This window comes from Oenanthe melanoleuca, chromosome 1 (assembly GCF_029582105.1).
Source record: "Oenanthe melanoleuca isolate GR-GAL-2019-014 chromosome 1, OMel1.0, whole genome shotgun sequence".
NCBI lineage: Eukaryota > Metazoa > Chordata > Aves > Passeriformes > Muscicapidae > Oenanthe > Oenanthe melanoleuca.
The window spans coordinates 58320042-58337119 of record NC_079333.1 but is presented as its reverse complement, the minus strand read 5'-3'; the positions used below and the strand labels follow the sequence as shown (position 1 = coordinate 58337119).

Here is a 17078-nt window from a genome sequence, read left to right as displayed (position 1 = left end):
TACCTACCCAGCCCAAGACCAAAGGGTCTTTCCCGCCCAAAGCTGTCTAGAAATTTTCCTAGAGTAAGCTCAGTCATGTAATCCAGTCAGAACTTTAACACTCCACTGGTGAAAAATTATTTAACTTGAAAATTTCCTTGAGTCCCTCATCTCTGTGCACAACTTTTAGTATGAGTAATCACTGTGTACATTTTCTAATTTATTGGCTGTTTATAAATTTAAATACAGTACTGTGCTCAATAAACACCTTCAGAGGCACACAGTAACCAAGAGACAAGACGTTTGCTCACACCGACACAGGTGTATTATGTTCAGCTCTGTATATTCTTTAAAGAAGCTGTGTTCAATTAATAATGCTCCTATAGTTGTTCTTCGTGCTTTCTAAATAAAATTGTAATTGATTCATCTCAGTAATAGATGTTTGTATTTTTTCCTTCTGTGAAACAAAACTAATGAAAATACTAGTTTTTGGCTAGTCTGAAATACAGATTGGTTGTATTCTTTTCAGTATCATTGGAGTTGTGATGTGTAAAGAAAGTGGGAAACTCCTTAATAGTAAAACATGTTGACTGACTTCTTCATATGTAATCAATAGTTCTTGCTATTAGTTGTCCTTTCAAATCATAGCCTTAGATAATCTGAGTGCATAAGGCTGGTCTGTTTTAGTTAAAAGTGATTAAATAAAGCTAAAAGAAACTAAGCATTGTTCTCAATTTAGCAGTCTTTTTTTCCCACTAAAAAGGCACAGCATTCCAAGTGAATAGGAAAGGCTATAAAAAGATTGAGACTTATGACTGACTTTTAAAAAGTCTGTAATCAGGTATCAGGTAATGCAATATAAAATGCATTACTAGAATATCCTGTATTGTTGAGTTGGTGAGAGTAGGTGTGTATACAAAATTCATTGAACTTAGTGAAAAGGTAATCTCTTTGTAATCAGTTTGTGCTCATTGCCTACTGCCCACCCTGGGCATCCCTAAGATGAGTCTGGTGCAGTCACCTTTGCACCCCAAACAGTTCCCCAGAGGTATTTATTTATATTGATAAGATTACCCTGAGCCTTCTCCTTTCAGGCTTAACAATCCTAGCTCTTTCGGTGTGTTTTTATATGAGAGATGCTCTAATCCCTTTAGCATCTTCATAGCCCTTGGTTTTGCTGGGATATGTTTGTGTCTCCCTTGTACAGAGGTGCCAGAGCTGGACTCAGCACTGCAGATGTGTCTCACCAGTGCTGAGAAGAGGGGAAGGATGCCCTCTTGTGACCTGCTGGCAATGCTTTTCTTTGGTTGTGTTTGCTGCAGAGCCACAATACTGACTCATGATCAATATGTTGGCCACCAGAATTCTCAGTTATTTTTTTAAAGATGATTTCCAGCCAGTTAGCCCCCCACCTGTACTCCTGGATGAGGTTTCACCTCATCATGTACAGGTCTTCTGTTGGATTTCATTAGGATGCTTATGTGCCAATTTCCCCAACTTTTCAAGGTTCTTCTGAATAGGTCAGCCATTACTATGAATTTTGCACCATGTGCAAACTTGATCAAAGTGCACTCTGTTCCATCATTCAAGACATGAAGGAAGATGTAATAAATATTATCCCTCTTATCAAGTCCTCGTATCAAGCTTGGTGTTCTGTTCATTCTTTTATAAGGGCAGTTTACCTGGATGTCTCTCAGAAACACTTGTTCTAACAGTCATTCTACTGGATCTTGCACCAATATAAATAAACTGGATAATCTTTGTGGGATACTCTGTGTGAGCTTACAGTGGCTTTTTTTCTGTTGTCATAAAAAGAAGGAACTTACAGACTCACAATGAACATCAGAAATGTTTTATTAACATTTTTATTAAAAAGCTCAATATTAAGATGATTTCACTCTCAGTCCCATTACTTAAATGGGAAATTGTGATCCAGCAAAGATGCAGGAATTTGTACACTACTGAAGTATTTTTGTATCTCTGTGGTGATACAAAAGCACCTCTTACCACAGCTTATCTTTTGGTTTTGTTGTATGAGCTATCTTAAATTCAATTTGTGTAGGTACCAACCTTAATTTCTAATTTGAAAGGGACAGCTATCTTTCAGAATTCATGAAGAGTGGAGTTTATTTTGAATTTAACTTGTTTTAAGCTCTCTGGAGCTTGGGACCTTCTTTGTTCATATGCTTAGAGTCAAAATGTATCTATTTCTAAATCATAAAAGCATTCTAGGACAACTCAGCAATGGACCAGTTTATCAAGAGCAAACAGGATGGCATGAAACCTACTCTTCTCAGCTGGATTTATGGAATGGGCAAATCAGTCATTAGGAGAACTTATACCTTTTTACAGTGTGCTGACCAAGGACTCTGAAGCACTATCAAAGGCTTTATACTTTGTATTGGGCATAAGTAAGAAATGTAACCCTTCTGATACTGGCCTAGAGTGTTGATTTGAAACATGAGGTATGTGCATGTCTTTTACTTTTGGAAGGGCTATTACGTGTCTTTCGCCTGAAGTCACTGCAAATAGTGGTATTTTTCTGAAGTTGGATTTAACACTTCTAAATCTAAAAGGAGCTGTCCTTTCAGCCAGTCCACCCAAGGCACACTTGGCAGCCATTTCTGCTTGTAACTGTACACTGGAAATTTTCTTTTTCCTACTTATTGTAACAAGGTTCTTCCAAAATTTTATCAGTGTCAAAGGAACCCCTGTGTTCTGAGTAATGGCTCTAGTTTGTGCACTGTTATTGAAAGTCAGACTGATAGTCATGTATTCCTTTACTCACCTGTCAATGAAGATTATCTGGTTGCTGCTATGACTTTTACCAGAAAAAATTCAAAGCCTTAGAACAAGTTCAAGTTGCAGTCTATATATCCTGTGCATTTTCTGGACAAAGTTGTTCTTATCATCCGCCCACAATTTCTTTGTAAAATTGTATCTGAATTTCATTAGCATGAAGACTCAGAGTTTCGGTAGTCATTGCTAAACATGCTGCATTGAAACATTAAGGTTGCTTTATAGTTTTATGTTTACAATGTAAAAGCCTTCAAGAAGTCTTCTGCCCTGATCATATGTATGGCTGAAAGATCTAGAAATTGTTCATGTCAGCACAGTGAATATGGCACAGAATCTGGCTACCTTACGCTCTGAGACTGAAAAGATGGAACCTGTAGCCAAAACATTGGAGCTCACTGCTGCACTGATGGCTTAAATTATCTTCCTTTTGTGATTTGTTCAGAGATTGTTACTTCAAATTTTACTCAGAAGGAGGCCTTTAGTCAGCTGAGCAGTGCTTTGTAGCCTGCGCTAATCAAAATCAGTCCTTATACAAACAAATATAAAGGACTTTTCTTAATGTCTTTTAAGTAAAAGTACAGTATTAATAAAGTTAAAATATGTAACTTTCTTTTTTTCCTTCCTTGTGCAAATAGTCTGGAAATACCTCAGCTGTCACTGTCCCAAGCCTGGTAATTATTTTCCTCTGAAATGTTTGTATGTAAATGCACAAGACATGATGGAGCTAAACCTGGAAGAAGACTGTGAAGGGCTTACATTTTAGTCAGTCAAAAACTGGGTGCAGTATATCTAACTTTAATTATGTCTTGAGCTGAAGAGGAAGAAAAAAAAAGCAGTCTGTATTCTAGCAAACAAGAGTAAAAAAGTATCAATTACGGTACTTGCTGAATTGAGTGGATTTAATTCTTAAGATGAGGAAAACAGATCCAATAGCTTCAGCACCCCAAGTTTGTTGTTAAATTATATAAAGCTTGAGTGCTGCCATGGAGTTACATCAAAAATGAAACAAAGATAATTAAACTGTGGCCCTCCAGATAACTTCAGGAGTAGCCCTGGAGATTTTGTACCCGTTTCCTTCTATAACAGCTATGGAATCTCTAAGGGTTTTTTTTAATGTATGTATTTGTGCAAGTTGTGTGGTTTTAGTTTCACATGAAACTTAGAGTTTGGCTTTAGGAGCTGGTCATTTTCATTACATAAAATGTAACAAAAAGCTGCATTTAGTTAAAATGCCATAAATAAAGGGCAGTGGAAGATGATAGTCAAAATTTCTGTAGCTAGATTTCTTATATGTAGAGATTGAGTAAGCAGCATCAACAGAAACCATGCTAAAGAATCCCTGGTTTGCTTTTCTGAAACTGCTTAGTATTTTCTTTTGTGACAAGAGTAACTGAATAAAGATTTGATTCTGTGAAAAAGGAAACAGGCATATTATTATGTTCTCTCCTGGTAAAGTGAACTTTTGGCATCCTGATGTTCTGTGGTTTATTTTATATTGGACAGGTTCAGAGAAACTGTAAAAATAACACATTTTTTATCCAAAATAATATTTTTACAACACTTTTTGTAAAACCACATTGCTAATGATATTTGTGATTTTATCATGTCCGTGGACTACTGCTCCTGGAATTATGGTATATATAATTTGTTCTTTATAAGTACATGAAATACAGGTGTCACTACTAAATGCAGTATCTGTTGCTATCATATTATAAGACATTATAGGTGTACATGTAAAGCTAATGATACTCAGTGCACTAGAAGAGAAGGGTCTTTAATATTCTTAACATTTTTAAAGATGTAATTATGAAATTAGGTTGTTTATGTCTGACTTGGCACTGAAATGTCAAGGGCAAGACTCACTGGCTACTTCAGGAAGTTTACTTCTCCTTTAGATGGTATTTAAAAGACAGTTGTATGAGTTTTAATTAGGTATGATATTAAAAAGTGTTTAAATCTTCTATTCTGCAACTGAGGGAAAAGAGATCATTTAAATCATAAAAGGGTATCTTTCTCAGGAATTACTGTGGGCTATGTAGCTATCTGCAAGCCAACTACAATTCCTATTTCTGTGTTGTCAAAAGATTAATACACTTGACTAATTAGGAAGCCAGTTGGGACTGGTGCCAATCATCTGCAGCAGCTTGTGAAAGCCGTTTTAAAGGTCCCTTAGGAAGTGTTAATATTGAACAGTATTTGTGACTCTTGTACTGTCAGGGTAGCAATGTTGTATACGGCTCTTCCAAGGTAATTTAAAAGATTTCTCCAATACTGCATGGTGGACTCTCATTTCTTAATCTTACCGTCATGGACACTTGGACAACACTATTAATAGTGTGGATACTGATAACTGCATAACTTAAGTTACCTGCATAACTTGATAGAAGTTGTCACCATCAGCTGCTGATGTAGATATCAGAAATCAGAATTTGGAGCTTACTGGAGTTGTACAAGTTTGAAAACCAGGCATTCTACATGTTTTAAGTAAAAAAATTGTTAAGTATGAATGTTTTTATTTGCAGTGGTTAGCTTGTTTCAATACATCCATGTATACAGGACAACTATTAGAGGAGTTTTTTAATTCAAGTTTCAATCTACTACAGTTTATTCTTCTAATACTATTATGCAGCACTAATCTATAATCTACTTTGTGACTACCAGAATATTTCAGTGTGACAAACAGATAGTGCACATAAATGCGGCAGATTAACTACACGAAGTTGTGGGTTTGCAATATTTCTGTTTCATAATTTTATTTTTTTTTATTTATTTGATGAACCTTTTTATAGTAACCAGGGTTTTTGTACTGAAAATTGTTAAGTTTTTGAACTTACTCTGAAATCTGCAGTAGTCTTGGACAGGCTTAAGAGGAAACAGATGATATGCTGAAATAGCATTGAAATTTTTCTTCTGTTATTCCTACTTCCTAAAACAAAACTTACAAACTCTTTTCCATAGACATTAATGGTATCTTTTAGTGACTGTGATACTATTAAATCTTTTTTGAATTGCTATTACCCAAAATGCTTGTAAACTTTCCTGTAGTATTCATGTTTGTTAACGTAACTAATGGCTTGGCTCAAAATTTATTCAGGCATCATGTTGGTTTGAAACTATTCTCTGACTATATTCATTCCAGACATTAGTATTTTAGACAATTGCATTATATCAGATGGAGAAAGTTAAGCAACTAACAAATACCCCCCTACCAAACCAACAAGAACAAAAAAAAAAACCCACAAAAAACAAAATCCAAACCAAAACAAAACCAAAACAAAAAAAAAGTGCAAAACGAAAACCAAACCTGAACAAACAAATAGGAAGCTGAAGACATAGTCTGAGTGATTTTTTTTGTACGGTGTATTCCAAGTCATACTAATAGGTGTGATAGTACATTAGTCATAAGAGAGCAAACTTCAGTGTAATAAAGCATGTTATAGCAAACACAAAGCAAAATGAAAAAACATTCTACATTTCATGTTTATTCTATACCTGCTATAAATATAAATGTTAGGCAAAATTATGATTTTTTTGCTAATTTTCACTTATATGGTTTTGTGTATAGCTCTTTGTCTAAGGTTGAAAACTAGTCTGGTAGTACAGAGTAGAGAGAAAAGAGAAGATCTAAGGGTTACTGTTTCCTGGATATAAAGCTGCCTGGATGGCTGAGCCCAAAGAGTGGTGGTGAGTAGTTACATCCAGCTGATGGCTGGCCATGAGTGGGTTCTTCAGGGCCACAGGGCTCAGTGTTGGGCCCTGTCCTGTTTAGTATCTTTGTCCATGATCTGGATGAGGGAATTGAGTGCCCCCTCAGTCAGTTTGCAGATGACACCAAGCTGGGTGACAGATGTTGAATTGCTGGTGGACAGAAAGGCTCTGCAGAGGGATCTGAACAAGCTGGATCAGTCTGCTGAGGCTAGTTGTATGAGATTCAGTAAGGCCAACTGGATATGGGTCATAATAATCCCCTGCCGTGCTACAAGCTGGGGTCCAAGTGGCTGGAAAGCTGCCCAGTGGAAAAGGCCCTGGGAGTGTTGATTGACAGCATCTGGAAGTGAGCCAGTGTGTGCTCAGGTGGCCAAGAAGGCCACTGGCATCCTGGTTTGTGTCAACAATAGTGTGGCCAGCAGGACTGGGGCAGTGATTGTCCCCCTGTACTTGGCATCTTGTAATATGACCAGAATAGATCTTGATTTACATGTTTACTCTTAGCAATGACTGCTGACTCTGTCTAAGATGCGTGTTAACCTAGGGACTTTTGCCAGTGGGGGTATAATGAGATTTTTATCATGGAATTCTTTATTCCTCTGTAGAGATTTTCTGTTGCATAGTTAATCCTTCAAGTTCTGTTCGGTGTCCTCCCATGAATACATACAATGGGGTAACAAGGTTCAAAAATATAACACTTTCTGATGTGTTTATTTAAGAAGTAAAAGGAGTGTTTAATACTTGCATTTGGTTACCATCTCAGAGTAACATTCATAATTCTTTTGGGGGTTACTATACACCTGTGTCTATGATTAGGCATTATAAGCATGTAATTCGACAAGTAGAATTTTCCTGAGCTACATCAATTATTTAATATTGGCCAGAGGTTATTAAATGTGAACGGAAAATTACTTTTGATTTAAACTACTTACATGGATATCACTATATCCTATCCAGTCCAATACTGTTCACTCTGCTTCCCACTGAGAAACAATTTCAACTTTTTATCACAATAACTGAATGATCCTTTGTCAAATGTAACAAATCATATAAGGGACAGCTCTTGAAAGCTGACATGAGAGTGATTATTTGCAGTTGTAGACGGGTACCGAAATAAAAATATGAGTGAAATGATATTTCACTTAAAACTATGCTTGACTCTCTGTATAGAGAAAGGGAAATGTGAAATGAGTGGAATAGAATTTGGTCTAGTTCAATCTCTAGAAGACCAAATCTGTTGTGGTTAATTGCAAGAGAGCAATTTATGAATATTAAAGCACTGATCAAAGTTTGAAAGTAATAGTTTTAATAATACCATAGGTATCCATTTTTATTGATTTTTGTTGGTGTTATTCTTTATGCTTTGATATTGCTATGGTAACCAGGAGGGTTCCTTCTTTTTCCTTTACAGAAGGTGAGGAGACTGGAGTGATGGATAGCCTGCTGGAGGCCTTGCAGTCAGGTGCGGCTTTTCGAGACCGGAGGAGAAGGACACCAAGGTCCAAAGGTGAATATTCCGTTTTAGATCTTATTTTCCAGAGAAAGTTAAAAGCATTATGGGTCCAGTGCTCTAGAGTTTAGATACTGTCAGGTTTAATTCGTTTGTGCAATGACAGTTTTCAGGGATGTTCAGACTGTTGCCTATGTCAGTAAGACTGGAAATTAATGTACTGAACTTATTACAGCCAGATCATTAGGACAAGACTTCTCAATACAGCCAAATGTACTTTAAATTTTTAGGGTTTTTAGTTGTGTGGGGAAGTGAAAGTTACCATGCTCCATGAGTGAGTCTGAGTCAATTTATTTCTCTGGTATATAACTGTCGTTTATTCTGAGAAATACCTGCTTCTAATTCCTTAATTCATAAACTTCTGCTTTGTAATGTTGTAATACTCTGGTAGCTTTCAAACAGGTGTTTTATTTCCATTGTTTCTTTGCTTTTGCAGACGTGCCACAAAATCTCAGTCCAACCATACAGCGGCCCGTGCTGAAAGCTTGTAACCATGGTAATGAACCATATTCATGAATTGCATGCACTTCTTAGCTTAGCTTATGTAGTTGATCTGTGCTTTCAAGACTGCTGTGATTATTCAGTATTGTACATTAGTGGTGTACTAAACCATATTGAAACTTGCTTTTTAAGAAACATCTGAATATTACATCTTGAAACTATACTAACTCTGCAAAGCTCTTGTATCTTTTGTGGGATTTTAATTTATTTAAATTTTGATTATGTTTTTAAATTGTAGTGCTTTTATAATCCTTAAGAATTATTATGCAAGTTGTTTATGGAACTGTAACAGAAAGCAGAGATTGCATAATGTTTAAAGTCTTACTAAGTGCGTATTACAGCAAATCTGAGAACTTTTGACATTTATTCTGCGTTTACTTGATTTTCTTGGTCCTATAGCTGGAATGGTTTAAGCTGTTGTTTATCAGTATAATTCAAAGGGAGTGTTGTCTCAACAAAGTTATAGTAAATGTTTATTCATAAGCTGCTGAACTGTCTCATTGTAATCAGTAGGATTGTAAGAAAAGTTGCAGTGCAGATGTATGTACCTGTTAGCTTTGTTAGATAGTCTACTATTTTAACTGTGTTTTAATTAAGCTTGAGGAATCCAGAGTGCTCATGACTAGTAAACTCAGGAAAAAGTTTATATCTATAGTCCTTCTGTTAAAGAGAAATTTTAATAATGGGGAAAAAAAATCTTCTTTCTTAGTTTTTAAAGCAGATTGCACTATTTTTTGATATTTAAATGCACTGCAGGTTTTATAAAGCAAATTACATAAAATTGATTATTTTAATTATACCTCGTTTAAGCGTTTATTTCCCTGAGCATAGCAATAAAATAAAAAAATCCAAACCTGTTGAATTTGGCATAGATACACAAAATTGAAGAAAAGAGAGCTGAAAGGACCATTTGTAGACAATTACAGAAATCGGATCAAAGAGAAATCAAGTATATTTGACAGGTACTTGTCTAGCATGTAACCTATGGATATTTGAGTAATGACTATACAGCACATCTGAATTTACCCTGTAAATGTTTCTGCTTGTGAGAACAGTCATATCAAATACTGCATCTTATCAGCACATTCCATCTAGGTAGCTGTTTGTGGACACACTGTAGCTTCTAGTTTTCAAGCTTAACTGCCTTTGGTCACACATCATGGCCATGTTTCAGATTAAAAAACAAAACAACAAAAACAAACATTTACACTCACCAACATTTTAATGCTGAAAAATCTTATTCTAAACCATGTAAAGATTTGTACATCAGATTGACATAATTTGGTGCTAAAGGTTGAAATTCTGAAATCTGATTTGGAGAGAAGAGTAAAAGTAAACTTGGAATTTTTGTTGTTTTTACCAAAATTAGTTTTTCCATAGAGCATTTTGAGACAGTCTAATTCTAACACATTTTAAAATTACTTCAGTGTTTCTTTCAATTTTCGTGTTAGCTCAGAAACAGGCTAGTACAGATCTGAGCTTGCTTTTAAGGAATTCATTAACATATTTTTGATTTGTTGACACTTGTCACAATGTCTATGTGTTATGTCTTCTATCTTGAGCCAAATAGACCACCAAACCTGGTATAGATTATGATGAGTTCAAAGCCTTTTCTTCCTTTTTAGTAGAAGGATGTGGTCATTTAGATTACATAATGTCTAGAATGAATTCTAGTCCCTGAGTGTCAAAGTCAATTTTGAATAATAATAATAACCTTAATGTAGTTAATGTGGTCAGTCAAGATAGGAATTATAGTGATAAAGTTTCTTAAATTTTATGTTTCTGAGTTCAGCAATGTATAATGTCAGTATTGTTCTCTGTATAAATTTTTCTTGCACTTTATATTTATATAGATATATCTATATCTTGCATTTTATATCATATATAGATTATATGCTCAATAGCCTGTTCTTTCTATCTGTATGTGTATAATAAGTGATCAGTGCTGTATATAATGGCCTATAACATATACACCATATGAGAGAAAAGTCTCTGACTTCAACCCACTTCAGAAAAACTGGGATATTTTATTAGACAGAAGTATTGGCTTGGCTGTTCCTAATTTGCTATTTTTTCCAAACCAAATCTTCAAAAGGATGCCAAATTTTATCATGGGAAAAAAACCACTGTCTTACTGTAGGGCTAAAATATGTGGAGATTGCTGAAAGTCTTTTAGTAGCAATTCAAGCACTTTCCATGTTTGTTTCTGTACTGGTTTTGACTGTTTGGGTTAACTGGTAGCTGGTTTGGTTACTATTTATTTTGCTGAGACTGACAGATTCACTTATTGTAGATATATTTTATTAATGCACACTGCAGATTAATACCTAAGATTCATCATACAGTCAAAAAGAATTACAAGCCATGATTTGAAATGTCTGTCCTGAATCCTTTAGAGTGTAGTAATCTCTGTTGGGCAGGTGCCATCAAGTTCTAACTAATCTCTTCTGTTTCAAAACACAACCAACCAAATTAATAAAATCTAGTTTAGTCTTTATGATTAAAGATATTTCTCTTTGAAAAGTGGCAACCAGATCAGATCCAAGCATAAATAACCCCAAGCTGGCAATTAAGTACCTTGCAGCCACACACACACTGTCTTCCTTGGTAGGATGGAAAAAGGTAAAGATTATGTGTTGTGAAAAGAATAGTGTAATAATTAATATAGGTTAATAATGATAATGATAATAAGAACAAGAACAAGAATAATATGGAGGAGGAGTAGGAATAAAAAGTAGAGGGAGGGAGAGGAATGAAACACAAGAGAATCAAGTAATACACATACAATCGCACACCGCTGTGGACCAATGCTGAGCCAGTGTCTTCCTAGCAATCACCATCTCCTGGCCAACTTCCTCAATTTGCATGCTGAGCATGCTGAGTATGGAGCATCCCTTTGGCCAGTTTGGGTCAGCTGTCCCAGCTATGCTCCCCTCCAATTTACTGTGCCTCTGCCCATTGAGCAGGGCACATTAGAGCCTGTGAGCATCCCAGAGTGCAGGAACCTGAAAACTCCTTGATTTACGGTAAGCTCTGCAAGCAACAAGTAAAACATCAGTGTGTTATCAACATCCTTCAGAGCCTCAGTTCAAAACAGCCCTGTACCACCTACTAGGAAGGAAATTAACTCTATCCCACACAAACACAGGACAGGAAGCTGGTTCCATGTCTCTCATGGGATGACAAGGGAGAGAAATACAGCCTGAATGCACACTTTCTCCATAGCTGTCATATAAATGGAAGCAGGAAGGAAATTTTTCGAACCATTGCCAATGCCACCCTCAGTACAAAGGTACACAAGGTATCAAACTAGCATTTGCTTTTCAGGCTTAGCCAAACCCTGTAAAACAAAGTAATACAGAGGAGCATGCCAGTGTTGTTCAGGTCTGGAAATGAAATTGTTTCCTTTAACTGAATAGACTGCTTAAGGAAAAAAAAAAAAGAGCAATAATAAATTTAGTGAAATGCTAGCTATTGTGTGGGCCATTTTTCTCGTCATGATCTGTTGAGTTTCCCTGAAAGCTCCGGCATTGTTCAGGTGGTACTTCTAATTAAAAAGGACTACTTGTTCTCATGCCACATTCCAGGGTAGCCAAATGTGTGTTATTTTATTTTCAATCCTACTTCATTCTTTCCTTATGGAACAGATTTCCTCTTTCTAACATGATATATGTTTGAAAATAAGATTGGATGTGGCACTCGGTGCCATGGTTTAGTTGAGGTAGGGCATGGGTTGGACTCGATGGTCTTGAAGGTCTCTTCCAACCTAGTGATTCTATGATATATAGTTTTTGCCAAGTTTAAATCTGCTCTATTTTTGTGATCAGAATTACCAATTGTATTTTTAATGCTGGTGGCAAGGCTCATCGAGTCACAATATTTCTTGTGGAGAAAAATTCCTGCTGCATAACTAACAGATATAATATACATTGCTAAATCTTGGAAATGTTTTAATGCCTTAAGAATGCAAGTAATATACATAGATTTTAGTGGATTTAGATACAATTGGTATATATTTTGTTCCCATTCATAGTATTTTTTATTTTTAAATTACCTACTAAATTACATCTATGTGCAAAACTACCTGTTAATGTTACAGCTTGCTTTAGCTGTAAAGGACTATGGACTGCAGTAAATATTGTGGTATATGCTTTTGGTGCAATTCCAATTCAGAGCATTGTTTGACACAAGCAAAGTTTTAATATAGTTTTAGTGGTGTGCTTAGGATTCAATAGCATCTAACAGAGGAGCTCTTTTATTTTATTTAGGAAGCAGAAGAAAGCACTTAATTTTCAGTGATCAGGATTTTGCACATTAGAAGATAATTTCAAGCAACTAATAGCTATGGCTGATCTGAGTTTATCAATTATTTACAACAAGAGTCAAGGCATATTTGCAGCTTGTATGTGTGTTTCAAACTACTGAAGTCCAGATACATGGAGCAGCATATCCAAGACACGGCAGAGCCCTTTGCAGCACAGAAAGCTGCATTAGTCACTAAGTTTTTGGTCAGGATTTGCAGCCTGCGTCAAGTTCTCTGCTGCTATGGCTACGCATTTATTTGCAGTAGCATTAGCCAAGCTAATGCTACACTACCTGAATTGCATGAATACAAATTTGATATGCAGCTTTGATTGCATATAAACACATACCTTAAATGCATCAGAAAGAGTTTGTCTTTACAAGCAGATCATATTAATAATGCTGTGAGTAAAGAGAAGCTACAATAAAATGCAAGCAAAAAAATACAGATTGCTTTTCGAGACTGCGGAGGTTGAAAGAAAGCTTTCTGTGACAATCAGTAATTGCATTGTGGACTGCATTTCTAAAGGTGACAAAAGGGTCTTGCTTCTGTATTGAGAGCAAACTTCCATGGTAAGAGATGGTTGTAATTGTTATAGCTGTTTGTTCAGTAAATCCATACACAATAGAATAATATGCCACATGTAGTCTGAAGCATTTTAAATACTTCTGTTAAATAAACCCCTTATGTAGTAATGCCATTCTGTCCCAATTAAGCATAAGGAAACCCTTTTTTCATGTTTGGTTCTTTTCCTCTCCTATTTATAATAGAACTGTCATCTGATATTCATATTAATGTCTCTGCTGCCTTATTTTTGACAAGCGAAGCTGACAGTGAGCTCAAACACATCGTAGTTCTTCAAACAGTATGACCACGTAGAGGTCATTTTTGTTTCACCATTGTATGTGACAGCAAACTATGATTGGCATTTCAACCTAATTTTTCCTTAAGTCTGTGTATGTTGCTGTATTTTCCTCAACTGTATATAGTGAACATTAGGAAGTACCTAACAGTGGAGAAGCTACCCATGAAGATAACTTTTTCCCCAGAACATGTTAGTAGTAAAGGCACCCTCTTGAGCATTAGCAGTCCTTCATGATAGATACTGCTTTCAAGGCATGGTGCATGTTTAGCTGTGTGATCACAAAACATCAGTACCTCGGTGGAGAAAATTTTTGTTAAGCTTTGTGAAGTTTTACTCAAGAGACAAGTTTTCTCAGTAGAAGACATGGAATAACTGTAGGCACTGTTATGAAAGGAAAACATTTCATAGGATTTCTATTAAAAATGGTTCTCAGTTGTTGCCATTTTAAGACCAAACCTTCTCTTCAATATTGACTTCATAGGTCAAGTAAAATTGCTGCTTATTCTAACAGGAATAATTCCCCTGGAACCATCTACACTTTTTTATAATAGCTTATACTAGTTTTTTTCCTAGACAATACAGCAGAGTTCAAAGAAACTGACCATAAAAGTCAATTTTGTACATGTGGAAAGAAAAAATAATATCCAGACAAGGAAATGAATTTATACATTTTTATTTCTTTCTTTAGAACTATTTCTGTATTGCCACAGTTGCAAACACATACCATCTCAAAAATATCCTTGAAGAATTTTCATTCCAAAATTACCTAGGAAAAATATTAATTTTGATGCAGAGTTTTTAGTCTTTCACGCTCATAAATTAATGTTAGAATGAAGAAAGTTTCCAGCTCAGAAGGGATGGCAGCCAGCAAGAAGTGTTTAGAATTAAAAATGAGAATTTTCTTTTTCGGGCCTTTTCTAACAAAATGTTCTTTAAAATAAACTGACAATGAGAGGTATAAACCACTCATTTATTTAATAATTTATTTATTTTAAAATGCCAAATGCTGAACAGTGGTTGAAGATTCTGTCAAGAGTGGAAAAGGGTACTTAAAATTAGTAGCAAATGCATATTACTGTGCAAATACTGATCAAGACAGAAAAAAATGCAATCTTGCTCTTAGGATAAGCTAAAGACACACTAGAAACTAGTATTTAGACAAGTGAGGAGGAATTGCAATCCTACAAAAAATGTCCCTGTCTATTTAATTAAAGTCCTCTGAGATTTCCCTTATCAACACTCATAAGTGAGGTTGCACAAATATCCTTCACCCTGTGTCTTATCATATAGCATTATATCTGAACATAATGTAGATAAAAAGGAGAACCCAAGCTTTTTCAGAGTAAAAATTTTAAGTACTACCCTGAGACAAGATGGACCTTAAAATGTTTTTTTTTTCTCCAGAGGTTTGACAACTTCATTCCTAAAATGCGACCCTTTGAAGATGTCAGATTAGACACTCAGGAGAGCTAATTGCTTTTGTAAATATTTTGCCAGTGTTCATTGGTATTAGTTGAATAAGATCACGGCTCTCAAGGGAGGCAAGGACACTTTCTGCAAGATAAGAACACTAGCAAAGAGGTGACATTTGAAAGCAGTGACACTGTATATTCCATAATTGCACATACAGTAAATGTCAGCTTCATAATCACCGAGGTAGGTAACCAGATTTCCAAAAGCTACAGCAGGCAAGTTATATATTCAAAGCAGCAGGCTGAAAATTTATCAGTGGAAAATCTTAAATCTGCAAAGGGAGCTGTAAATTACTAGAAATTTACCCATATTTGTATATTCATTTTTTAGTCAAACAGAGCTTCCTATCTGAAGACAATTACCAAGTTTATATGTATAGCAAAGAGATTCTGTCACTTCTCAGAGCACTTTTCAAGTCTCTTCCATATTTGTTAAACAAGATTTTAGGTATAAATTTACCAGTCTATTTCACTTCTGTTTCCTGAATGTTAAGAACAAGTACATAAACTCCTGCCTCATTCTTCAGAGGCTTTTAGAAATTTGATCTGAATAACAAATTTGCTGAACAACAGCCATAAAGCTCTTTTTATTTTGGGGTTTTTAAAGTAGCTAGATAGATACACACACATATATATTTCTTAAAGAGGTTATCTTTCATAAAGAAACCACAAATAAACCACAAGTGAAATATTAGGTAGGAAATTTTCATCAGAAAGACATTAAAAATGTGTTTTCTCTGGTTAAAGACTTCACTGGGGACAAAATCTCAGATACTAACAGAGTCTGATTCTTAACCAGAGTCTGTTCTGCAATTCCAGTGATGTCTGGTTAATGCAACATTGTTTAGTCAGTCGGAATGCAAAAGATTTAGAGAAAGCACAAAACATTATTCATTAAATTTTTCAAGCACTTTTCTTAGGTCATCTTTTTTTTGCCATGTAAGTGAATGTGTTCCATTAATGTTCTGGGATTTTTTTCCCCCTTTGGGAGAATTTAGTTTCATTTTTTTTCTAAGTGGTTGCTGTAACAGAACAAAAATGTTGTCTAGAAGAAATACTGGAGTTATGTTTCTGCCTGACTTTTTTCATTATAGCAAATCCTCTGAAAATGTGCAAACATGCAGAGAGAACAAGGGTTATCTTCAACTTCTTCCTTTTGCTGGGGTAGGAACACTTGGAAGATTTACTTTCAAGTTTTTGAACACTCTGAAGGGAAATTGGCAGTTCAGTTGTATCAGAATTAGTGCTTGTGCCTGTGTGTTGCTTGATAAATCCAGTATCTTCTTTGTTTCATTCAAAAAATAGATGAGTTTTGTGTATTTCCACCATACATGCCTAAGGCAATATCTTCATGTCATGCAGCAAAATAATCTGGAGCCTCAGAAGGCATTTTGGTGGCTCAAATCTGAGATCGTGAGTGATGAAGGAAAGAAGTGTAGGGGTCAAATGCAGCTCTTGCCTGAATGGCAGGAGGAAAGATGATAGCCAGGCTTGATCTGGAAGACCGTGAGCAGGTTGGTCTGCAAGTCCTCTTTTCTTTTGTTGGGGTAGGTTACAAATCCAAGATGGGAAGCTGCAGTTTAAGTAATTTCAGGAAAGATTTGGATTTTGGAAGATACTGGGCTAATCAATCTATTCCCTTTCAGCATATTACTACTGTGAAGTAGTTTGCTCTTATTCTTTACATAGTAATCTTTTGCTTTAAAAAAAAAGCCAACAACTTTTTAAAGCAAAATTATTTTGACCAAACAGAAAAACTATGTGAATTCTATGCAATTTCCTAGATGATTTTACTTCCTGGAGGATAACTAGTATATACTTCTTTCTTTGAGAGACTATAACTGTCTAGTTTGTAGCATAGTCTTTCTGTTACAATAGTTTGTTGTAATGTCTTCAGAAGAAGACTTTGTTTGTAATGGTGAAGTTTTTTATTTCCATGGG

The 17078-nt window shown here is 35.5% G+C and overlaps 1 protein-coding gene across 1 annotated transcript in view; it reads left to right on the top strand.

The window, feature by feature from the left end:
* DIAPH3 (diaphanous related formin 3) overlaps positions 1-17078 on the top strand; it is a 202738-nt gene that overhangs the window by 136886 nt on the left and 48774 nt on the right. Inside the window, exons 26-27 of the mRNA XM_056500048.1 lie at positions 7898-7993; positions 8433-8492. Of these exons, the coding sequence (XP_056356023.1) occupies positions 7898-7993; positions 8433-8492 (156 nt within the window). The remainder of the gene's footprint in view (positions 1-7897; positions 7994-8432; positions 8493-17078) is intronic.